This window comes from Phocoena phocoena, chromosome 16, assembly GCF_963924675.1.
Source record: "Phocoena phocoena chromosome 16, mPhoPho1.1, whole genome shotgun sequence".
Lineage (NCBI taxonomy): Eukaryota > Metazoa > Chordata > Mammalia > Artiodactyla > Phocoenidae > Phocoena > Phocoena phocoena.
The window spans coordinates 23,707,565-23,732,854 of NC_089234.1; the positions used below are offsets into that span (position 1 = coordinate 23,707,565).

At 43.6% G+C, this 25,290-nt stretch overlaps 1 protein-coding gene across 1 annotated transcript in view; it reads right to left on the reverse strand.

The window, feature by feature from the left end:
* Nucleotides 1-25,290, reverse strand: part of SORCS3 (sortilin related VPS10 domain containing receptor 3) — a 595,228-nt gene that overhangs the window by 92,941 nt on the left and 476,997 nt on the right. Inside the window, exons 8-9 of the mRNA XM_065894299.1 lie at nt 16,135-16,224; nt 7,108-7,287 (exon numbers count right to left, since the gene is read on the reverse strand). Coding sequence (XP_065750371.1) covers nt 7,108-7,287; nt 16,135-16,224 — 270 coding nt within the window. The remainder of the gene's footprint in view (nt 1-7,107; nt 7,288-16,134; nt 16,225-25,290) is intronic.

Here is a 25,290-nt window from a genome sequence, read left to right on the forward strand (position 1 = left end):
ATATCTTAGGCCAATAGCTTTCAAACTTTTCGATTGCAATCCAAGTATGAAATACATTTCTGTTGGCGCCTAGTAGACTCTTACCCATATATGCATGTATGTGTACACACACAGCTACATAGATATCTGACACAAAAGTTCCATGAAACACTACTTACCCTCACTACATGCAGTGGAAAGGAACTGGGGAATGAAACACACATTTTAACTCTTCTCCATCCAAGGAGGTATTTGGAATCTGATCAACTTAAAAACATGCTTCTTCCCACTGTGGTTTGAAATCAGCAGCATAGCTGCTGCTGTTAGCCCCAAGAGTTCAAGGAGAAAGGTACCAGCTTGTAAGGTGGTCCCCAGAGAAGAGGGTAGTACAAGGCCCCAGGCCTGCGTGGCCCACTTTCCCTCTGGGAATCAATTTGAGGTGCAAAGGGACACTGACAGAGGCCCCTTGGCAGAGCACTGAGTCCAGGTGGCATAATCATCTGTCGCTCACCCCCATGCCCTCAGGACAAGGAAGCCAGGGCTCTGCTGAGAAAAGCAATTATCATGGTTTGCCTTGGGCTGTCCCTAGAGTTGGACCTGTTGTGAGGGGCTGATGAAGGTCAGTTGGGGAAAACATCCCCACGGGGTCTATAAGTAGCCGTCCATCTGTCCAAAGAAGGGTAATGTAAGGTCATGATAAAGCAGTGGGTGGAGGGCAGGCACTAGAGACACAGAAAGCAATAAAACAACAATAAGATGAGCAGAGAGGCCAGAACACTAAGGATGGCTCAGAGTTTCATTGTATGCATCCAGGTATAGGGAGCTCACGATAATTAGTCATTAGGAAATTTAAACGAAACTAATGAGGTGCCACTAGGACCCTAAAAGAATGTCTAAACACACGTGTGTGCACACACACACACACACACACAAAACTGATAATACCAACTGTTGCTAAAGATGTGAAGCAACTAGAACTCGCATACATCTCTGGTGGGGATACAAAATGATACTGCCACTTAAGAAATGGTTTGGTGGCTTTTCATAAACATACACTGAGATTCAATCTAGCAATTCTACTCCTATGTATTTACCCACGAGAAAGAAACACCTATGCTCACATAAATGTTTATAGAAATTTGATTCATGATCACACAGAACTGGAAACACCTCGGATGACCTTCAACTGGTGAATGAATAAACAAACGAGGATACACCCAGGCAATACAGTATTACTCAGCAGTAGAAAGAAAGGAACATCTCCTGATATTCAACAACATGCGTGAATCTCAATGTACTATGTGAAAGAAGCTAGACTCAAAAGACTCCCTTTTTTGCATTCATATGAAAATGTAGAAAAAATAAAACTGGAGAGACAGAGCGAAATCAGATTGGTTTGCCAGTGACTTTTGGTGGGAAGAAGATGACTACAAAAGGGCCATAAGGGGCTTCCCTGGTGGCGCAGTGGTTGAGAGTCTGCCTGCCGATGCAGGGGACACGGGTTCGTGCCCCAGTCCGGGAAGATCCCACATGCCGCGGAGCGGCTGGGCCCGTGAGCCATGGCCACTGAACCTGCACGAACGGAGCGTGTGCTCCACAAGGGGAGAGGCCACAACAGTGAAAGGCCCGCGTACCGCAAAAAAAAAAAAAAAAAAAAAAGGGCCATAAGAGGGAATGTCGTGAGACAATACCTTATATGTTCAATGTTCTATATCTCGATTATGGTGGTAGATGCACATACCTCTGTCAAAACTCATAGAACCAAAAAGAGTATAACCAAAAAGGGTAAATTTTACTGTACATAAATTATACCTCAATAAAAAAAATGAATGTGAAAAAAGTGTATAATAGTAAGAGCCTGGGCTTTTTGGTCAAATTGACATGGGTTGGTTCAAACACAGCGTCACCCTTCACTAGCTGTGTGATCTGAGCCAAGTTACCAAACTCTCTGTACTCTCATAGGCACAATAGGGAATGGTATCTCCCACAAGGAGTTATTGTAATAGATAAATAAGAAAGAGTATATATATCATTAAGGGTTGTGCTGTCCAATACCATAGCCACTAGCCACATAGGGCTACTGAGAACTTGAAATGGGGTCAGTGGGACTAAGAAACTGACTTTTAATTTTATTTAATTTTAACCAATTTAAACTGAAATTTAAAAAAAACTGATACCTGATCCAGTTATTGGCAAACTTTTAAGTATGCTTGGAATAACTTGGATATGTGAATCTACCTTTTCTACTGTAAATTTTATGAAATATAAATGCTGATTAAGTATTTCTGGTGAAAATTTAGCATATGAATTGAGATGCTTGAGAAGTGTAAAATATACCCAGGATACTGTAGACTTAGTATGACAAAAACTATAAAATGTCTCATTAGTAATTTTTCATACTGAGCATATACTTAAATGACAGTATTTTGGATATTTTGGTTAAATAAAATATAATATTACAATTAATTTCACCTGTTTCTTTTTACTTTTTTCTCTTGATTTTAAAGTGCTCGTGTAGCTTGTTATATATTTACTCGACAAGGTCAGTTTAAGGCATTACCTGGTATGCTGTTGTTAGTATTATACAGAGTTACAAGTTGGATGCTTAATCCAGGAAAATATTGAAGAAAATGCAGCAGCTCAGAGAATGTTTCTACAATATAACTGAAAGTGTTGCAAAGAACATTTGTTACCTGATTTACCAGTGGAGAACATCTAGGAAGAAATGCAGTTTATAGTTAGAGATGTGAAAAAACCACAATAGAGCTCTGTATGAAGAGTGTCATAAGAATAATGGTGAACACACATAATGAACTGCATTCATTGTCAACACCAGCCTTGTTTTGATGGAATGGCTCTGTTACCTTAAAGAAGAGATCATTATTTGGCCTTCAAGAATTATTTTCTCCCCGATTATGTAATTACAGCCATGACAAGACTGCACTCTGATGAAGGGACTGGACAGAGCACAACAGACTCCCTCTTCAGCAGGAAACTGCTCCAACAGACCAGGAAATGAACAATGCCTCGCCTCAGATTTTAGGGAGTTGGGTGGGGTTGATCCCGTTGGTCTCCAAGGTCTCTCAGTGCCAAGACCTACAAGGTGTACTTCTCAAATAAATTCTCACTTTCTTTGTCCCCTTTCCAGTGTCAAGAAGAGGCTTGAGAGGTCCATGTGGAAGACAGAATGACACAGTAGTAGCTTTCATCAGTTGTGGTCAGCTCAAGCCACCTGACATCTGTGTTAACTAAAGGCATCTCAGACATTTCAGACAAGGGCAAACAGACGTAACACCCTGTCACATTGTAATATAAAGCTTTACATTAACTTGGCATAGGCACTACCTCGCGCATACAATTATCATTTGCTAGATGTAAGGGAAAACATAGAGAAGTACCAGCCCAGAGAATAAATGCCCGACTCTTCAGTCAAGCTCTTTACTAGCATCTTCATAGCCTTTACCCCCACTATTCTCCAGGGTCATTCGACATTCTAGGAAAATGGACCTCTACTCATCAGACTCTGGTTCTCTTCTTATGCTGGACTTTACCAGGCATGCCTTTCTCCCATGCTCTAGCAGTTCATCATTTAAACCTACTCATCGGCAAGTCTCCACAAATTCATCAAGTTAGAATTAATTTTCCTCTTAGTGAACGTGCAGGAATCGCACCTCTAATGCAAGTCAGACTGTGATCACTACCCTACTAGAGCCACTCACGTCTTTCCAGGAGATGTTGCATCTCATGTACCAGCCTCATCAGGCAAAATACATTTCATGAAAGTGTGTTACTTCAGCTGAATGGAACACGAAAGCTCACTGTTTCTTCCGGCTGTATTACTCAAGGGCATTCAGAGTCCACAAAAATTCTAGTCTCTTTGCTAACTGGCCATATGGCACACAATCTCAGATTCTGTGAGAATCTCCAGTGAAGAAGGTTAAAGTCTAATGACCCCTAGAGACCAATTAGATTGGGCTTAATCTCCAAATCACAGAATGTATGCCCAGGTGCAAAGCAGCATCACCCTCTAAAAACCTGCAATATGGTCATGGTCTAGATAGTGTCAGGATATAATTTATTCCCTTGGTATTAAATGCCTTCTAGAATCTAAACCCCAGCTACTTATGCGGCACTCATTCTTGTCCCTGACAACCATCTATTCTACGCAATTAGACTGGCTAGCTCACGGACTTACAAATCTACACTGCCTGTCCAACTCTGGGCTTATGCCATTCTTGACATTTGGAATGCCTTCCACTTCTTCACCTCTTCCTCCCCAGGGCAAAAGTACTGATAACCGGATTGGTAACATTGAGAATAAGAACTGGTCTTTTACAGCACACCCCTAACTCAACTATTTTGGGGATCTGTCTGCAAAGATCACATCCTCTGCACCGCAATGCTGCGGTGTTACAGAGACAGGCTTCCATGGGAGAGCTTTTTGTTTTTTTTTAACATCTTTATTGGAGTATAATTGCTTTACAATGGTGTGTTAGTTTCTGTTTTTATAACGAAGTGGATCAGCTATACATATACATATATCCCCATATCCCCTCCCTCATGCATCTCCCTCCCACCCTCCCTATCCCACCCCCCCTAGGTGGTCACAAAGCACCCAGCTGATCTCCCTGTGCTATGCAGCCGCTTCCCACTAACTATCGGTTTTACATTTGGTAGTGTATATATGTCCATGCCACTCTCTTATTTTGTCCCAGCTTACCCTTCCCTCTCCCCGTGTCCCATGGGAGAGCTTTTGATTCACTACTTCTGCCTGTGACTGGACGGATGAGTTCAATTCTGGGGAGCAGTATTAGCAAGACCATTTCCTCCTACATGCTTTTCAAAGCAATAAAGCTGACATTTGATCTCCTTTCGTCTCACCCTTTGTTTCTGTCTCAAATGGTTTCATTCTTCGGCAGGTAAAAGAGGAACTTTGTTTATCGACCCCTTCAAAGCCCAACAAACTAGACCGCAAGCTCCCTGAGGGTAAGAACCCTTATCTTTCCTGCTTTCCTCATGGTCTGGAACACAACGCAGGGGCATGATCAACCTTGATAAAAATGAATGGAGAACAAGGTCAACAGAATTGGTTTTAGGGAAGTTGCCTTGCCTAGTGTATCTTGCTTCTCTGTAGGTGCGATGACACCATGTATGTTTTTCCCCAAAAAAGACTGACTTCAGAAAGACAAAAAAAATTCTATGTATCTCGGCACATTCTTCATTCTGATTCATGCGTCACTTCAGATCAGAATGTCTCACTGCTCTAAATGGCCAAGGAGTTTCAGGCACCCTGTTTTAGGAAAGGAACTGCACAGTGCCAAACTCACCCACCATATCAACAGAGTCAGAGAAACAGGAATTTCTCGGCTGAAAGGTCATCTGCGGCAATGTCCACCTCTCCTACTGGGCTCTGACCACAGGAGCATGAATAATCCTCTTACCTCTACAGGCTTACTTGTGCAAACAGGAATGGCCTCACTCCTGGGAACATTCATACAAACCTTCCCACAGATGTGATCTACTGCCCAATAACAAAGGTATATTTCTGCCTCCTGGTGTGATTAGAGGCATGAAAATGTAAGCTTCCCAAAGCCATTTACACTCCTAGCCATCTCTACTAGTCTTTACAACTTTAGGAAGAAATCTAGGTCATTTCCGAAGCTGGGACCTTGTTGCTAAGGGAATTATTTCAGCACTTGTCTACGTCCTAGAAAATCAGGGTATTTCTACCCTGACATTCACTTCTCTCCTTCTTTTTAATGTACCTGCATTCACCCCATGCCTTCTACCTAATAAAATAACTGGAATGGTATATGTTTCCACCACTCTTAGTAACTGAGCAGCCAACTTAGATACCAGAGTAGGGATGCGGGCACTCTGACATGCACTGCTCAGAAGAGACCACTGTCAAGCAGAAGGCCATGTGTTGATCTCTCTGCTCTGACAGCCACTCCCACCCCTCGAAGAGGAAATCTCACGATGGAGTAGCTCAGCCATACCATCTGAGGCTACCGCCCACAACAGGCAACTTGTCCTGCTGTGAATGAATGACCTCCACCAGCACAGCCTGTGGGGTCTGACCACAAGTCACTAGTAAATGTTGGATAATGAGACACGCCTCCTTTGCTCAAATCAATCCATCTAGTTGAAGTGGTCAGTCAAGTTCTTTCACTGCGAAAGACCACACACTAGAGGTATAAACAAGCAGTGTATCATTAGGGTCACTGAAACAATTAGTTTTTTTTTTTAAATCTAGTCCCTAAATGGAATCACTTGGTTTCCTAGATAAATTATTCTTTAATTGGTGGTCACACTAAAAAAAAATCAATATAAGTGGAAACTCAATAAAGGTGATCATATTAAAAAAAAGATGTGGGCTTCCCTGGTGGCGCAGTGGTTGAGAGTCCGCCTGCCGATGCAGGGGACATGGGTTCGTGCCCCGGTCCGGGAAGATCCCACATGCCGTGGAGCGGCTCGGCCTGTGAGCCATGGCCACTGAGCCTGCGCATCCGGAGCCTGTGCTCCGGGAGAGGGAGAGGCCACAACAGTGAGAGGCCCGTGTACCGCAAAAAAAAAAAAAAAAAAAAAAAAAAGATGTAAGTCACGGCCAGTTCTTCTCTATGCACAGGTGTTGGCATCTGGCAGCATTTCAGGGAAACCCTCACTCCTATCACTGATATTTGCTTTCCTCTCCTATAAAGTTGTTCATAAAACATGATTTTCCAAATAATTTAAGGTATATAAATAGCACTAATCCCTCCACCCAGATCTCATAAAAAGAAGCACAGACTTGAAAAAAGTACTTAAGAGATCGCTGAAGTCAAGAACCTTCACCTCTGGGCTGTAATCCTGCTCATACACATGAGACATTGACTTTAGCTCCCATTTGTTGAAGGCTTATTGAGTCAACCACCACACTAGATGCTTTACAAACATTATCCCTCATTCTCACAACAATCTCATTAGATCAATATTTTACCCCCATTTTACAGGTGAGGGAATTGAGAAGGTAAGTCCCTTTCCCAAAGTTACAACTGCTAAGTGTACAGCTGAGATCTGAATTCAGGACTACCTGACTCCAATGCTTGTGTTCATACTGTCAAAACTCATGAAATCTTGGCTACATACCTCATACAATTCAATAATGATGTTTCCCATCAGACCTCTGCTGCTCTTGATGTTCTCCATGGCCAGGGTGAAGTAGATCCCACGTGTGTCTGAGATGTAGAGGTTGTACGTGTCATTCTGGTTCCATTCCTGGACAGCTGCGAACACTTGGTTCTCATTGGTACTAATGATGTGCATGTCCTATAAGAAGATGGAAGGCCTGTAAGGCAGCAGATCTTCATACCTCCTTGCCCGTTGAGACCCAGAGTAATTACCATGACTTATGAAACGGCTGAGGAAAAGCTTGAGTTATAGGCAATGTTGAACAATTCTGTGTCAGGCCAAGGCTATAAATTATAAGCTTCATGATTTCTGTTACTTACTAAGTGACAGTAAGATGGGTGTAAGGGGCTTTGGTGGGTATGATTTTCCCTGGCTTCAAGGGATTTATCCACTTTCTTTTTTTTTTTTTTTAGATGTTGGGGGTAGGAGTTTATTAATTAATTCATTTATTTTTGCTGGGTTGGGTCTTCGTTTCTGTGCGAGGGCTTTCTCTAGTTGTGGCAAACGGGGGCCACTCTTCATCGCGGCGCGCGGGCCTCTCACTGTCGCGCCCTCTCCCGTTGCGGAGCACAGGCTCCAGACGTACAGGCTCAGTAGTTGTGGCTCATGGGCCTGGTTGCTCCACGGCATGTGGGATCCTCCCAGACCAGGGCTCAAACCCGTGTCCCCTGCATTAACAGGCAGATTCTCAACCACTGCGCCACCAGGGAAGCCCCCACTTTCATTTTTTATTTTTATAACTGAAAGTTGGTCTTTGCTGACGGAGACATACAACCTTGCAAGAGGAAACCCACATGTGCAAAAATGACAGGTCCTATCCCTTCATTAGATCTTCATTCATGAAGGTAACGGTTTTCACGTCTTTCTTTGGAATCTCCAGATGGGGATTGCAAGAAGGGTGGCACAGAGGCATAGCCGATGGGTGGGGCTCTGGGCTTCCAACTCTGCTGGAAACAGAGCAGCACTACTGAGATCTGTTATGTCCTGGAGTTCTGTGTAATATTTTAGGAGTAAAAGGTGAGGGGGGTTCTGCTGCTAATACAGTAATGTTTGAAAACCACAGATATACAGGTAAGGATACTCACTCTAGAATTTAGTGTTCTGGGTCATAATATAAGCTCTGCTATAAATCAGCTGTATGATATTGGATGCGTCAGTTTCCCTGAGCTTCCATTTTCTCACTGAAAGAGTGAAGAGGTTGGGCTACCAATAAAAATAGCTAACATTTGGGCACATTCTAAGTCATCTAAATGTATTATTTCAATTTAAAAAATCCAATAATTCTACAGTGGAGGTCGTATGATTATTCCTGTTTTACTGAGGAGTAAACTAAGGCACGCAGAGGTTTACCAACTTGCTTCAGGTTATGTAACTCGTTAAGTAGCCAAACCATGTTTTGACCTCTGTGATATGACTCTAACCTAATTGTTAGCTTCTAACTATTTGTATATACAGCCCCTAAATCAGAAGTTGCAAACCAATGACCCATGAAATGAATATGAATCATAATTGTTTGGTTTGACCATAACCTCTATCAAATACCTGAAAATGTAGTATTTTAGGTAGAGTCAGCACTCATTGGAGTCTTAGCCCTACATACCTATGATCTGCCCTTATATATTACTGTTAACTTCTCGGTCCCTGAAGCCACTTTAGTTTGTATTCCTGGACTCGGTCATTTCTAAAATTAAATCTAAGAGTTCAGAATTCAAAATCGTTTTTAAAAGCCAGTTTGCATATGTGGCTGGGCACTGTACAAAGATTACCACAACCTCAAGTCATTACCTAAGGAACGTACACTGTCAGGAAGAAATGTTAGCCTGGATAGGTATCGGACTAAATAAAAGCAATTTTAAAAATGTATAACTATACAGGTGTATATGCCAAAGAATAATATCATCCCAGGAAAGCAAAAAGAGAGGCACCCTTGTCACTGTGGCCAAAAGCACTGGTAATAGGGACACAGGCAAGTGGAGTGACAGTAAGTAAATAACTAGGGTGGATCTAGCCTTCACCTTATTTGACAACCCTTCCCAGAAATGGTTTCAACAAAAAAAGGAGGCAGCAATGTTTCTAACGTCAGAACCATGCAGAGCTCCTCCATGCCAATTGTACAAAGAAGCAAACTCATCTGGACAGCTGGGAAGGGGCAAAGGTGAGAAAGTGAGCTCTGGATCTTTCATTGGAGATTCTCTGTCAGATGTCAGCCTCTAGCCTTGGACTCCCTAGGTCACCTTGACTGAGACCTCATTTGCTCATTTGTGCTTTCACACCTTGTAGAATTACAGGTTCCTGCTGAGGTGCCTGAAAATGGAAATAAGGCTTACTCTTAAAAACCATGTGATGGGGCTTCCCTGGTGGCGCAGTGGTTGAGAGTCCGCCTGCCGATGCAGGGGACATGGGTTCGTGCCCTGGTATGGGAGGATCCCACATGCCGCGGAGCGGCTGGGCCCGTGAGCCATGGCTGCTGAGCCTGCGCGTCCGGAGCCTGTGCTCCGCAACGGGAGAGGCCACAACAGTGAGAGGCCTGCATACCGCAAAAAAAAAAAACAAAACAAAACAAACCATGTGAGGAAATCATGTTGTGTAGGGTGGAATGAAAGCCCAAGAACCCAGTAGGAGGGGAAATAGCAGCTGCAGGAAATATGGATTTAATTCACTTTACCTGTTAAAAATGCAACAGAAATGCCTGGCTTTCCCCGGATGTTTTGGTCATAAAAATGAATGAGCTAAGTTATTTTAGACTAAACTAATGTAAAAGAAGTGAGGGGGGAGAAAACCAACTTAAAACGCTGGGGCATGGTCAGCATTAGAGGCAGCCAGATTTGCTGTGAGTACATCTTAGTTTAGACCTGCACTGGGACTATGTTACCTGGTGAGCAGGTATTCCAGGCTCTAGGATGAGAGACTACTCTCTAGTATATAGAATTATGGGATGTCCACTTGAGAAATCCTTAATTTATCAAAGTCACTTAGCTAATAAATTATATTACTAAGATTTGAACCTAAGACTATCTGAATAAAGAGGCTAAACTCCTTACCAGTGGGGGTATAATTCGGTGTGTATCAAAGTGACCTGGAGATCCTAATAGCATGCAGACTCATGGGTCCCAATGCCTGAGACTCTGAGTCATTATGTCTGGTTGTGGAGCCTTAGATTCTGCCACCTGAGCAAGCCCTCCAGGTGATTCTAGTGCATGCAATCTAGGGAATCACTTTTTGAAAAACTCTGAACTACGTGCCCTCTCTCCTAATAGGTCTTAGAGTTGAATAGGGGTCAGCCAATAATGAGAATATTAAGTCTTCCAGAACAAAGAAAAGCATCATTAGTTAAAAATGGTGCTATAGGAATCTGAATGACAATGAAGCTTATTTCTTTCATCTTGCTACCCTAATTTAACTCCAAAGCATGTGTCACTTCCTTATTAAAACAATTATAAATAACACTGCCCCTACATCCTCCCAATACAGTCACTAGGGAGAATCATGGTTGCTTTTTGAAAATCTAAACCTATGACTTCCTAGGTGAACAACAGTAAAAATACTTCCGTGTTATTGAAACATTTTCTTGTAATTCGGGCCTAATGTAACTTCATTCATTACAGAAACACCTATGTTATTACACATTTGCCATGTGCCAAACACCATATATAAATACAGACGGGAACAAAACGTAGAACCTGACCTCAAGAATATGCCCATCTGGTGGTGGAGACATCACAGACTCAGGTGGCCTTTTGTGAACTTGACGAAGGACTACAACAGACGTACCGAAAACGGTGAACAAAGGCTTACAGGTGGGAGACAGGTGGAGTATTCAAGGGAATGTATGGAACTTGGAATAACCTGAAGGCAATATTCCTCTGAGGGAGGTGAGGATAGACAGCGGCCACGTCATAAGGGGTTCTGTATGGCACACCGAAGTTCTACCCTGAAAGGAAGTACAAAGCTGACACAAGATTTGAAGCAGGAGAAAGGGAGGATTAGAGTTGGTTAATTAATGCATAGATTTTGTTGAAGATGATCAAGTTCATTACATGGTAATATCCAATGTGGAAGCATTGTGAAGAGTGGATTTAAACGGGGCAATGCTAGAAGGTAGGGAGAAGGCTTAAAAGGTCATCGCAACCATCTAGGCAGTAATAACACAAGGACCTGAACTGAAGAAGTAGATTCTCTATGAGAACTCTATGAAATGAAATTGTGAGATATTAAGGAGGTAGAATCTACAGAAGGGAGGACATATCTTGAATATCTCAGATACCTGAATAACAAAATTTTCTGCTTTTTATTTAGAGTATTCATTACAATCAAAATTAACAATCACTTCTATAATTATTTGTGTGATATCTGCCTCTCTCATTAGACTATAATGAGTTCTCAGATGGCAGACACTATGTCTCTCTTATTTGTCACTTTATTTTTAGTGCTTACCAGAGTATCTAGCACATGGTAGACATCCAACAATAGTTTACTGAGTAAATAAATGGAGTAAGTAAATAAATGGAGTAAGTAAATAAAAGGAGGAGATATAAGGGCCAAAAGATAGAGACTCTGAGCTCAGTTGTTAAACGGGTTCTTTAAGGGAATGTACCTCGAATAGGCAGTTAACAATATAGTTCAGAGTTTAATGGAGAGATATCTGCTGGGGCTGTGGATACAGGAGTCATCAGTGTGAAGAGAAGGGATGAGGTCACTCAGGAACCATGAAGAATGCAACAGGAATTTAGGAACATCACCACTTCGGGGATGGCAAGGGAAGGGGATCCAGAAAAGGAAACCAGGAGTAAAACACTGCCAAAGGGAAGAGTATCAAGGGTGGATTTTTTTTGCCCCAACAGTGTCAGATGCTCCAGAGAGTTTAAAAAAAAAAAAAACCAAAAGATAAAGATGTAGAGACGTCTAATTGGATTTGGCATGCAGGTAGCCACTGGTTACAATGGCTGGCAGATTTTTTGTTGTTGTTGTTGTACGTGGGCCTCTCACTGCTGTGGCCTCTCCCGTTGCGGAGCACAGGCTCCAGACGCGCAGGCCCAGCGGCCATGGCTCACAGGCCCAGCCGCTCCGCGGCATGTGGGATCTCCCCGGACCGGGGCACGAACCCGCGTCCCCTGCATCGGCAGGCGGACTCTCAACCACTGCGCCACCAGGGAAGCCCCCAGCTAGCAGATTTTTAACGGGACAGTGGAGAGATGGATGTGGGAGAGCCGAGGGCAACTAGCAGTAGGTTCAAGAGTGAATAGAAAATGAGAAAAGAGGCTAAAACTACAGATAACTCTTTAAGAAGAGAGGCCACGACACAGCAAGGAAGGATAAATCAGTATTCGGGGAAATGTAAAAATTAAGGACAATTTTCCTAAGGAAAGGTTAACATGACTGTCATTATCATTGTAATAAACTGTCTAAAACATACTTCCGCCTGTTCTCTTTCATTATCCAAAGTGGGATTAACCGTATTCTACTGTCAAAAACAAACCCAGACTCAGGTAAGGAGAGAGCTGATTGGAAAAGACTATTGGAATAGGGGGAACACTCCGATCAAAGTATCTGCAAGCACCTCAGGGTGAAGGCAGAAAAGAATTACTCGTATTGGGAGAAGTAAAGCAAGGCTAGAATGAACTGCGGGGAGTGGGGTAAGGAGTAGTTAAACAGGAAATTGTTTTCCTTAGGGTCAAGCGATTCTCTTAAGGAGAAAACCCAGACTTAAGTCCCGTCCAGTCAAATTAGCAGGCATTTCGTCCAGGTTGGTCAGTGGGGACAAACAGTTCAGTGAATCATTTCTGAGACAAAGAACAGGAATCTGGTCTTGCCAGAGGTAAATACGGGGCACATTTAAGAGAAGGGGAGTTCTTCGCAGTAAGCCATATCCAGGAACACAAAAGGGTGGGGGGATTTCTTAAATGTTGCTGTTTCCAGGAGCTCGGGGCTCAAGTCAAGCTCAACGTCGTTACCGCCAAACTGAGCTCTGTACAGAAACAAACAAACCAACACGAAACAATTTTTTCTCTTTCAGAAATGACAGAGTAGCGAGTTAAGAACAAGTCCAGAATCTAAGAGGCAAGAGGAGGTCTTTGAGACTCAGAGGGGTCCAGTGAGGCAGAGCAAGAGCGGCCTGGGACACGACCCCACCCCACGAGGAACTCGCCCAACAGGCTAAGAGCGTCAGTGGTATTTCCCCTGGAACACAATCACTGCTTAGACTTGCCCAGCACTTTACACTTTACCAACAACGAGCCATTTGCTGCATCCTTACAACTTTGCCAGATGGAATGGTATTAATGATGCCCATTCTACAGATGAGAAGACCTGGGCTCATAGACGAGCAGCAGGCAGAGCTGGAATGAAAGCCCTGGGTTTCTGATCTTGAGCTCCATCTCCTGTTCCCCGAGGCTGCCATGGCTTCTGTCATCTCTCTCCAAGCCCTCCGCAGGTGCGTGCTTTACACGGCCATCGGCCTGAGACTCAGCGCCAGCCCAATGCCCAGGGGCTGGGTTATTGAGGACTCAGCCCAAGGCTGCTGCTCTGCATAATGTTACTCTTTATTAATGGCCTTCATCTCCTTCCCTGCAAAACACTCTGAAGCCATGGAGTGCCCCAGGAGAGTGTATTCTGCACGGTCAGCTGGGAGTAGAGGTGGGAGGGCCGTGATGATGGGCAGATTTGCCGTGTTTCTGTTTCTAAGCAAGATGCCCAGCAGCAACCGCAGCACAACGTGGAACAGCAACAACTTGCTTAAAAGCCATTTCCGGGGCTTCCCTGGTGGCGCAGTGGTTGAGAGTCCGCCTGCCGATGCAGGGGACACGGGTTTGTGCCCCGGTCCGGGAAGAACCCACATGCCGCGGAGCGGCTGGGCCCGTGAGCCATGGCCGCTGGGCCTGCGCGTCCGGAGCCTGTGCTCCGCAACGGGAGAGGCCACAGCAGTGAGAGGCCCGCGTACCACAAAAAAAAAAAAAAAAAAAAAAAAGCCATTTCCGTTTCTAAACGATGGAAATCACCAATCTCCCTCCACCCACTCCGTGCTCACCTCCTCGGCCCAGGCTATGAAAACCCGGCCAAGGCCAACGAATAAAGGGGATCGATAACCATCCAGCTATCTTCACAACAGCCCTCATGTTAATGAGAAGCTGTTCCGGATGAAGTTCTATCAGAGGGGCTGCACGGATGGTAGTCTACCACAGTAAACTGCCATGGGGTTGCTAATCAGTGATGGAGTGTTCTAGGGTTGTGATTGATGCCAGGCTTCATTTATCCCCACCTGCAGCCACATTGCCCAGGGCAGCAAACTGTTTGCTTTTCTGAGAAGTTTAAAAATACATGAAACAGGCACACATACAAGAGGCAAAACGGGCCCTACATGGAGAATGTGGTTTGGAAAGTTCCTGAAACTCTTTTCCTGGGTCAATACACGGAAATCACCAGGTTGCTGCTAAGGGTCATTCTCCTTTAGAAAGAACATGGTCACGAACTTCCTCGTCTTCTGCAAGCAGGGATACCTCTTTCCTGCTTGGGTTTAGAATACCTGATGGGTACATCCTGCAAGCGTAGTCCTATACAATGGGCCTAGAAAGCCAATCACAGGGACATTAGAGAAAATGAGAAATTAATGCCCATGGCCCCTGCGGCTACTTCCCATGGTCCCTGCGAACCTCATCAGCCTCTCCACCTCTCTCTGTGCAACCCAGTCTCTCAATATAGTTTTCCAGTTTGCTAAATGAACCATACTCTCTCTCAAAATCGGGCCAGTATATGTATTTTCTACCAGCTTCCCGAACACTTGCTTGCAGGGTTAACTCCTTATCTGTCTTGAATCAACTTAAGCATCACTTTCTTTAGGAAACTCGTCTTCTCTACCCATATTTGGTGAGCTCCAACTATCACGTCACAATGGCCCTTGAACTTCCGTACCTATAATACTCCCTACACCCACAGTTGCTTGTTCAGTGTCTCTTCTCTACCAGAATACAAGCTCCATTAAGGCAGGGAACGTTTGTATCTTATTTACCACTCTAACCACAGAGCTTAGTTCAGTGCCTGGCGCACAGTAAAAACTTAAATGGAAGAAAGAATAGATCGAGGGGTGAATAAATGAAGGAACAAATGAATGAATGGGTACGTGCATGCTTATATGAATAGGTGAATGTATAAAAGCAACCAGGGGTAGGCGGTTACCCACCTTCTTACCCCATAATCCCTACTACCTCTGTACTCATCTCGCCTTTCATGATACGTTTCCTAGCACCAACTGAGAGATCCAAGTCTTTGTACCATTACATTTGATACATGTCCAACCTGAGACTTTGCTTCTTTGCAGCCTTAATAGGTGATGCAACTAAAGCCCTCCCACATTCATACCAAGGTTCTAAGATCTGTCTCCTCCCAGAAGCCATTGTTCACAGGGGATGAGGTCCACAGAGTAAGTTTTATGATTTTCCAATACAGGAGTTAAAATGCCATGATTTGATATTAATTTTATAGTAAATTATTCCTTTTTAATTACTCATAGTGGCAGAAGGGAGTGGAAATACAGGCAGTGCATTTATATTTAGCATTGAAGGGTAGAGAAAAGCAAGAAAGCCATGAGACTAACCTGTCCGCATCTATCTATCTATCTATCTACCTATGGTTTCTGCCTGGACCATTCTAAGCCTGGCCCTCTACTTGTCAATAAGGCCCTGGTGAAAGGGAGGGGCCCTCAGAAGAGATTGCAAAGCTAGTGTTCCTTTCACTACCAGTCCTGGGAAATGACCCAAGATTATATCGGATGTTTGAATCATAGGAAATCAAAGCTCTTGCCTGTGTACCCTGCTGAGAGGGGAACACAGAACCCAGATTCAGCGACATCAGCAGAGGCTAAACCCCACAGTGGTTAAGTGCGGCTGAATGCCAGCTGTCTCCCAGGCAGGGATCAAACCTTCTGCAGCCCAACGAGGCAGCCTCTCCCCACCCCTTTATCTGGCGGGACCCAGGGGAGCAGGTGGTGCGTACCTTGGGCAGCGAGTACTTGGGCAGCTTTATCTGAGTGAAGGCTTCTCTTCGGTAAGACACGTAGTAGCTGGCTCTTCCGCCAGTTGTAACCTGTATCGTGGGGAAAACACAAAAGGTCAGATGGGGCTACGGATCACGGCACAAGGTGGAAAGCAGTAGCCTCTCCATCAACAGCCACAGGAGGTTTGTAACAGCCTTTTAGGGAATACTCCCTGTTGGCTTTGATCCTCCAACCCCACAGTGCCCTGAGTCGCTCCTGTGGCAAGCACTTAGACAATAAGTGAGTAATTCCAACGGTCTTCCCCTGAGGCTGGCAATGTCTGTGAGAGCAGGGGCTCTGTACTCTGTGACGGTGTTCTGAATACATACACACTTAATAAATATTTTCAACTGAAAACAGAGAAGCTACTGATGTCTGCTGTACCCATGATCTATATATTCTTTTTTTTTTCAACAGCTTTTCATCCACTGTAATGATGACATGATTGTCAAAGAAAATTTGTTCTGTATCTGAACAATTACCACTGCTCAAAGCCTTATTACTTTGAAATTAATTTCACTTCCTCTCTGAGCACAATTATTTTCCTTCCTATTTACAAATCCACGCACTGAACAGACATTTACTGATTCTTTCCATGTGTTAGTTCATTAAAGGCATCAAAAGTCAGAGAAAGAACTCTGGATTTGAAAGTCAGAAATCTTATATCTGAGTCTCAGTTCTACTAGCTCATGGCAGGGGGAGTCAACATCTGAAACCTCACTTGGCAACAGATGGATTCTTAGAGGAACCTGGAAACCACTCCAAGAAAGGGTCCCCTGGCCTGGGCTTGCTGGAAAGTCTCGCCAACATGGCATAGCTCTGCAGATGGCTGCTCTTGGCCCAATTATCCTAACTCGGGGGAAATTAATATTCACAGGAGAAGACAACATAGGCTGCTCAGAGAAAATAACAGGAGGACAGTAGCAACCAGGCTGCTGTGCTGAGCAAGCAATCACTGGAAGCCCAGGCTCCTGCAGAAGATAGGCCAGTCCCCTGACCCTGGTCCAACCCTAGTGCCCACCCACAGCGGCTGCTGGGAGCAGGGGGCGTATAACTTCTCTACTGAAAGCCACCCATCGCTCCTCACTCTAAGAGATGGCATTTCCCGTGGCTCTCTCTTGACCTGCGCAGACTGCAAGCCCACAAAGCAGGCCCCACGAGCTGCCAGGTAGAACAGATGTTCAAGTCAGTGTGAAGGCAGAACCTTGGAAAAAACTTGGTGCAAAGTCTTAGGCTTTGAACCAAGAGGAGAGACTGGTTCCCCCCTGATGGTCACTGCTATCCTTACATCTCTATTTTCTAATTAGAATCACTCGTATCTTGTATTCCAAGACTTTTTTTTTTTTATAAGACATCTGTTCTGAATCTATATTGTTCTGTGTTGGCTTAGAGTTGGGGTGTTGACAGATTAAGACCAATGAGTTGATGTAGTCTTTTGTTTTTCTTTTTAAAATACATCTCAACTACATAGAATCAGATTAAAATGTAACCCTTGGTTCTAAGGACAGTCACCATGAGTCCTGGCATGATCCTATATGCTCCTTTAATCTGGCTTTATTTTTAATTATAAAACCAACACATATAAACGTACCTGCAAACCCAAGAACTAGATCAGTAGTTTTTAAACTTCAGCATGCATCAGGATCGCCCAGAAAGCTTCTTAAAACTCAGACTGCTGGGCCCCACCCACAGAGCCTCTGATTCAATCAGTCTGGGATGAGGTCCAAGAATTGTCTTTTCTAATAAGTTCTAGATGATGCTGATGCTGGTCTGGGGACCACACTTGGAGCAGCACAGAACAAGAACTTCAGTGCCAAATGACAAATACCTCTATGCCTCTGTGCTCCTCACCTGTCCTGACCCATGCCTCCCTCTGAGATGTAGCCACTTCCCTGAATTTTGTGTTTACAGTGATAATAAAGTCTTTTTAAAATTAAGGCGAAATTCATACAGCATCAAATTAACCATTTTAAAGTGTACAATTCGGTGGCATTTAGAAACTTCACAATGTTGTATGACCACCACCCCTGACATAGTTCTAAATCATTTGCATCATCCCCACCCAAGAAGACCTTTTACCCAGTGATAAAGTTTTTAAACCCCCAAATATATCCTCTGGTCTCCCATCACGTGCTTGACAATCAGCTCTCCACAGAACATCCCGAAGTTCACCAACCTCACCCTTAGTGAATTAGACCTGTGTCAGAATCCCGTGACTAATGCTGGCCAGAGGTCAGCAATTAAAAGCAGCCTTTCCCCCGAAGACCCAGTCACCTCCACAGGGAACAAGATGACAGCACCACCAGGCTTCTTATCAGCACCACAGAGCAAGGTAGGGCCCCCTGGGGTTTCTAACTTACCAAGGGCCAAAGGAGAACAGAGTGGTCTCCTTGATAGGGTCCTGCTGACCTGACCCTGGAACTCAGCCCAGCCATGCCTGTATGGCCCTGTGCAAGCACAGATTCTCTCTCTCTCTCTCTCTCTCACACACATACACACACACACACACGCACGCACACACAGAAGCTCACACACACAACCTGGGAGAGTTTCTGCTTAAATAAAGCATGAAGATGGAATTACACTTCAGAACTACCATGGGATAATCTAAAATATTAATGGGCTGCACGAAGGCCAAGGAGCCCAGAGGTTCCCCAGTACCTCTGATGCCACAGCATCCTGCAGCGACATCAAGCTGGCTCCTGCAGCTCTGCCTCTGTCCTGGCTGTCCACCCTCTGTACTGCAGAAAGCTCAGTGTAAGGCCCCGGAGTTCACGGAAGGGTTGTGGATGCCACCGATTCATTATAACTTCTCCCTCCTCTCATCTCCTGAATTTTGCTATTTCCATTTCTATAGCACTTTCAACATTTACTCTTGTGGTGTACATATACCTATAATGATCCCTCCATGTCTTATTATAAGGGTGTAACTTCTTGATTACTAAGTAATGTTGGTCTCACGGCAGGCAATCAGTGGATGCATGATGATAAAAAAAAATGATAAAACTGTCATCAATTGGGTTCATCTACCACGCTCCAGAACCTCCCTTACATAAATTATCTAGTTTAACCCCACTGACAACGCTGCAGAGTCTATAAGATATGGAATGACTTGCCCAAGATAAGAACCTAGTAGAGATTGGCTCGAAACCTGTTCTCCTCCTCCTGTGACTGAGACAAATCCTCTATTCACCTTACTCATGTCAACAACTGTAACATTTCCTTAATTCCAACATCTTTAAGAAGAATTTTTTTAAATCTCTGTAATTGACTTGTGTGTATATGCTTGTGTTTCCTCATATTCCCAGAGAATCAGCCATGACATTGACACTGCATCTTAAAAATGATGTCTTCTTAGAAGAGAAGTGAGGTAATAAAAACAAGAGGAATAGTAATCACCATGCAGTGAGAAAACACATTACGTGGAAGATGCTACAGTAAGCCGTTTATAAACCATACTTCATTTGCACTTATATATATACATATATATATTCCTGACATGTAGAGAAAAAAAAAAAAAATATATATATATATATATGCTCTACAGGTCAGGACATTGAGGCTGAGAGAGGTCACTAATTTGCCCAACATCATACAGCCTTTCATTGTCCCAGCCACTGTACAACTCCAGCCTACGCTTAAAAATTTACCTAGGAATGAGCACACCTCCAAAGCGGCAGGCATAGGGCAGGAAGTCAATACTTACTGACTGAACGATGAATTGTGATCCATTCGCTTAAACAGAGAGCCTCTGAGTTCGATTTTCTCCATTGTTTAGTGACTACACGGTGGCTGTAGAGAAGAACTCCATCCCTGCCCAGTCCCTGCTGGTCACAGGGACTTATCTCCAAATAGAAGTTTTAGCATATTCCCCCTTGGGAGCAGAGTCCTCCCAGTGCTGGAATGATACCAGCCTAGTGCCTTTGCTGCCTCTCCGCTATTATTTGTGTGGTCCTCTGGCAATCACACAAGGAAGGAATAAAGTTTAGCACCTATTAATCTATTTTGATGAACTTTTCTCTTCCTTACAAGCAAATTTGCTGGCACTGCAAATCCCAGAGATTATTACTACTTTCCCTTTCAGTGACACCTTTTATTTTACATTTGATGGATGTCATCCAATTATTTGCTCTGGGACCATCAGTCATGCTAAACACAGAATTAGCTGGGCCTCTTCCTTACTAATGACTGGCTCGTTAATCTGATTTTCTGGATTTCCATTTTACAGGTTTAATTGGGCTCCTGGCCAGTGAAAATGATTCCTTTGGACAAATACATTGGCCGTTAAACACATCTGTCTCCGCTGACTTGTTCCCACGCCTGCCGTAACCAAGTCTGAACTGACATCTCCTATATTGTCACTTCTCCTTGCTTCTAGATGATGACTTGCCCTGCAGGAGAGAGAGAAATCTGCCCCCCAAAATGGAACCAGAGGGCCTTGAGTCATATTGAGCCTGCTTCTTCCACAGATAGAAAGAAGAGAACTTCTAATGTCTCTAGAATTCATAAGTGGGCACAGGTAATCTGAAAAGCAGAAACTAATATTTTCAAATATCTATCATGTGATGAGTGCTTTAGATCCACAATACTATTCAATATCCACAATAATTATTACTGTTATTATTGTTAAAACTATTATTAGTACCCTACAAGGTAAAAGTATCGATAATATAACATTTTTTTAGCGTTTATTAAATACCAAGCACTATTCTTCTCTATGTACCAGCTTTCTACTTTATGGTCAGAGGAGAAATTGAGGCATAGAGAACTTATACAACATACTCAAAGACACACAGCAAGCAACTGGTGGAGCTGGAATTTGAACCCAAGTCTATCCGACTGCGAAGTTTACGCTGGTCCCTCAGACTACGTGAGGTTTCCAAACCTCTCTATGGAAGGGAATGGATCCCAGGTCATTCAGTTCTCAATTTCCTGGATAAGATGCCCACCAACAAGGCAGATCTTTCTCTGGTAGGGTTCATGTCAATTTCCCAGCCCTGAGAAATCAATGCTCTATTGTTGCACAGGAGTGAATAGTACTGCTATTGAAATTGGTGAATAAGAGGGGCTATAATGGAAATAAATTCATCTTACACCAGAGCTGCTGCCCTCATAGGAAGTGACATTTAGAAGCTTTTCCAGCTAGAGGACCTTGCTGGGTCCAGTACGATGTGAAGAATCTGTCCAAGCCAAGAGAAATGAGCATCTTTATAGGCAGACGTTAGTTATTGCTCACACAGCCCTTGCATTGTTTCCTCCTCCTTAAAAAACGAGAGGGAACAGCTGAGTGCTATGATGCACAATTAACTTTTCCAATTTCTTTGCTCATTAATTCTATTCAGATTATTTACAATAAGGCTTGATGTTGTTAGGCCTTTCTCTTCCTCTCCACCTACATAATTCCTTTAAAGATCATATTTCTTCTTTAAGAACAAAGAAACAGGCTTCTGACTACCGGGCCATCGGAGTCAATAAATAGCCATGGGTCTCATTAGGATGCAGCTTTAAGTGTCAGGATGGCTTCTACGTGGCAGGTTATGTCGTCTCTGTCATCTTGAGTTCATTTTCTGAAAGCGCTCTGCTAAGGCACTACACTATGTGTCTGAATCCAACCTGTGTTCAGCATTTAGAACAAGACACCGATCAGCAAGCCATCTCCTCTGCTAGACTGTTTGATGCTGAAGTTAGTGTTTGTCAAACTGGTGTTTGCTCGTTTTACGTCCTAGAGGCTCTGGGCTATTAATGCAATATGCAGTTTTATCTGCCTGTTTCTAGAAAGAGTGGATCTAATGCCTACCACGACACTCCTGCTGAGGCTGAACCTCTTTGAAACAGATTTGCCCATAAAAGTTTTTATCGGGCCCCTAACATAGCCCCAAAATAGCTTTACCAAGAATAGATTTGGGATAAGATAGTTGACGTGAAGCCAATATTGCCCTCTCCCTCTTTGTATGAGGGATGTGTGTGTGTGTGTGTGTGTGTGTGTGTGTGTGTGTGCGCGCGCGCGTGCTTGTAGGGCCGGTGTTGGACGGAAGACGTGTACTGAGGTTGCCAGCGCACTATTGGCCAAAAAATACTGACAAATCAACTTCCACTTTCACCAGTCCTGCCAAGAGACTTCTTGGGGCCTTCACTGCCTATGGGGAATGCTAGTAAGGTAGAGAAAAGGTGATGAGTTAGAAAAGCATGGGACCAAGGCCATGTCTAGATCTAGACCACACAAACAAGAAGAACCAGTAGGCCTGACTCTCTGAGGCTGTTTTTTCAAATATAATAAAGGAGCTGGGCTTGATAAGTTTCCAATTACATATTTTCAAAGAAGACTCTTCCGGTTTTGAAGCACTCTAGCACATTGGTTGGGATCCCAGACTTGTGTTTGAATTCTGCTTCTGCCATTTGCTGGTTTGGTGACCCTGAACAGGTAATTTAGCCTTCCCAATCTTTTCTTCTGGAAAATGGAGACATTAAGGCTACCTAATGACACGTTATCATGAGGAATGAATCTACCATGGCATGTAAAGAGTTTTAGCCCTATACCTGACACGTCCTAAGTACTCAATGCATATTACCTGTCCCTGCTGAACTAGAGGCACAGATGCCTGTATCAGTCTAATATCTTAGAGGACTTAGGGTGACTGACCATAAGAGTTCATATGTAAGCTGGAGGCTGTTCAGGAAGTGTCAGGGTTGCCACATGGGCTACCTGGTCGGAATCAACCAGGGATAGAACGCTGAAATTCTTCTTGTTGCCCTCAGCAAGGATGACTTTGTAGAGAAGACCACCTATGGAGACCACAAAGTCAACGTGTTTTGTGCCAGAGATCGGACCATTAAGCAGCTGCAAGTCTTATCTTCATGTTTTAGCTTTTACAATTTAAAAGGAAGGGAAGAAGTTCTTGGGATGCCCACTTGACCCTGCAAAATGGAAGTTCATTGTCTTTCCTCTGCTAGTTTTGTTGGGGGATAAAAAGGCAAAGAAAATAAGTGCAGCAATAAAAAAAGAACTGATATGGATTTGAATTGCCATCCTGGAGTACAAAATTTGGAAGCGTTCGAACACTCCCAGTTAATATAATAACAGATAAAAATCTAAAACAGAGACAGTCTATGTTGAGCTCTAGATCAGGATGCCAGAGCTTCACAGAAAAAGGAAACACTACCCATGGAAACCTTAAAGACAAATGTTAAAACTTCCTGTCAAAACACCTCCCCTGCTTCTTCTTTCACAAATGTCCCTGTTTCTTGTGCACTGTGAGTTTCATATGGTTTTGTAAAAGATGAACTGAGAAAGGGCTAGAAAAGATATCGCAAGGAGTCAAGCTTATATAGCCTTCCTACACTTATGTAAGTTTTTCTCTTTGAGATATCACATAGCCTTTTTCCTTTATACAGGTAGACATTATGAGGTCAATTAATTGGCTGAAATCTTCCCAAGCCAGGCTCTGTCTTTTCTATAACATCCCAGAATTTCAGAAAACAAAAACTAAAGAGTGGGAAGGAGAAGAAGGAAGAAAGGTAGAAGATCCCAGTATCTGTAACATCTGTGATTCTAGTTTCAGCTTGATCATATACCAGACATGCAGTTTTAGGCATGGTAACTAGTCTCTTGGAGTCCCAAGGTTATTTTTCTAGGAAAACGGAACAAATAATAATTATCCTTCTCGTACAGAAAAGTAAATGAGATAATAAAATGCTTTCGTGTTAACTATAATTTGCTTTACAAATACAATGAGTAGGGTGTTATGACTGACCTGTACGTGTACCCAGGAACCCAAAGATTTTAGAAGTATTCTCACTGACAAATTGCTGTAGAATGAATGTCTGTGTCCCCCCAGCAAAATTCATATGTTGAAACGTAATCCCCAATACGATGGTATTTGGAGGTGGGGCTTTGGGGAGAGACTAGTGTTCTTATAAAAGAGACTCCAGAGAGTTCTCTCTTTTTCTAACATGTAAGGACATGGCAACAAGATAGCCGTCTATGAACCAGGAAGTGGACCCTTACCAGATACCAAATCTTCCAGTGCCTTAATCTTGGACTTGCCAGCCTCCAAACCTGTGAGAAATAAGCTTCTGCTTTTATAAACCACTCAGTCTATGGTTTTTATAGCAGCCTTAGTACAGAAATCAAGCTGATGATCCACATATGCCCACTCTATGGATTGTTTGGGGCATTGACATTTGCCATTGGGCCAGTAGCTATAGATAGTCTGTAGGGCTATAGCTATCTACAGACTGAAAGGTTAGAGGCAATACAGAATATGAGAAGAAAAGCAAGAAATGGATGGGCAGAGCTATAGATCAGATGTGTCTTCAGCTACATGGGATGAATGGCAGGTACACATAGCTGCTTTGAGAATGACTAATTTTATTGATATGTGCAAGATATTTTAAAGAACCTAAAAGGGAAAGGAAAACAAAGCCATTAATTTTCTAGAGAAGCAGGGATGCTTCTTCGGGACATGGGATTTCCAGACAGACTTGGAGATACCTGGGCTGCTAGATATAACAGGAGAACTTTGCCAACATGGGATTTGCATGCCTCGTTTTGGGACAGCAGTGCACGGATTTAAACCATCTGTCAAGCTGTTTCTCAGAAAACACTGCCACCTCCCCAAGAGAGCCATGAATATTTGTAAAATGCCAACTGCTACTCTGCTACTTCTTGGGGCTTCCCCATTGTACTCTCTGTGTCGTGCCTGTCCTGTCCTCCACCAGCAGAAGCGTCACTGTTGGAGAGTCAAACTCTGTGCTCACCACTTTGTATGCACTGTCTGCCCTCGTGCACAATGACCTTGGAGGAGAGATACTACGCAGCCCCACTTTACTGATGAGTTAATTTACATGCAGAAGGTCACTCAGCTCCAAAGCAGCAGAGCCTGGATTTGAACTTGGGTCTTTAAATTTTGACAATGTCCACTACACCCTGCAACCCTGAAAAAATCTAAAGTGTCTACTGCAGAGCCTTTCCAAAGAATAGCTAGTTTCAGACCAGTTACCTGGAGGGATTCACCCTGACACAAATCCCAGCATTAAGGAATTTCACACCGGCTTACATCAAAAGCTACCTCCTTAAAGAGTCCTCCCCCATCCCAATTTCCCAGCTGGAATTCAGC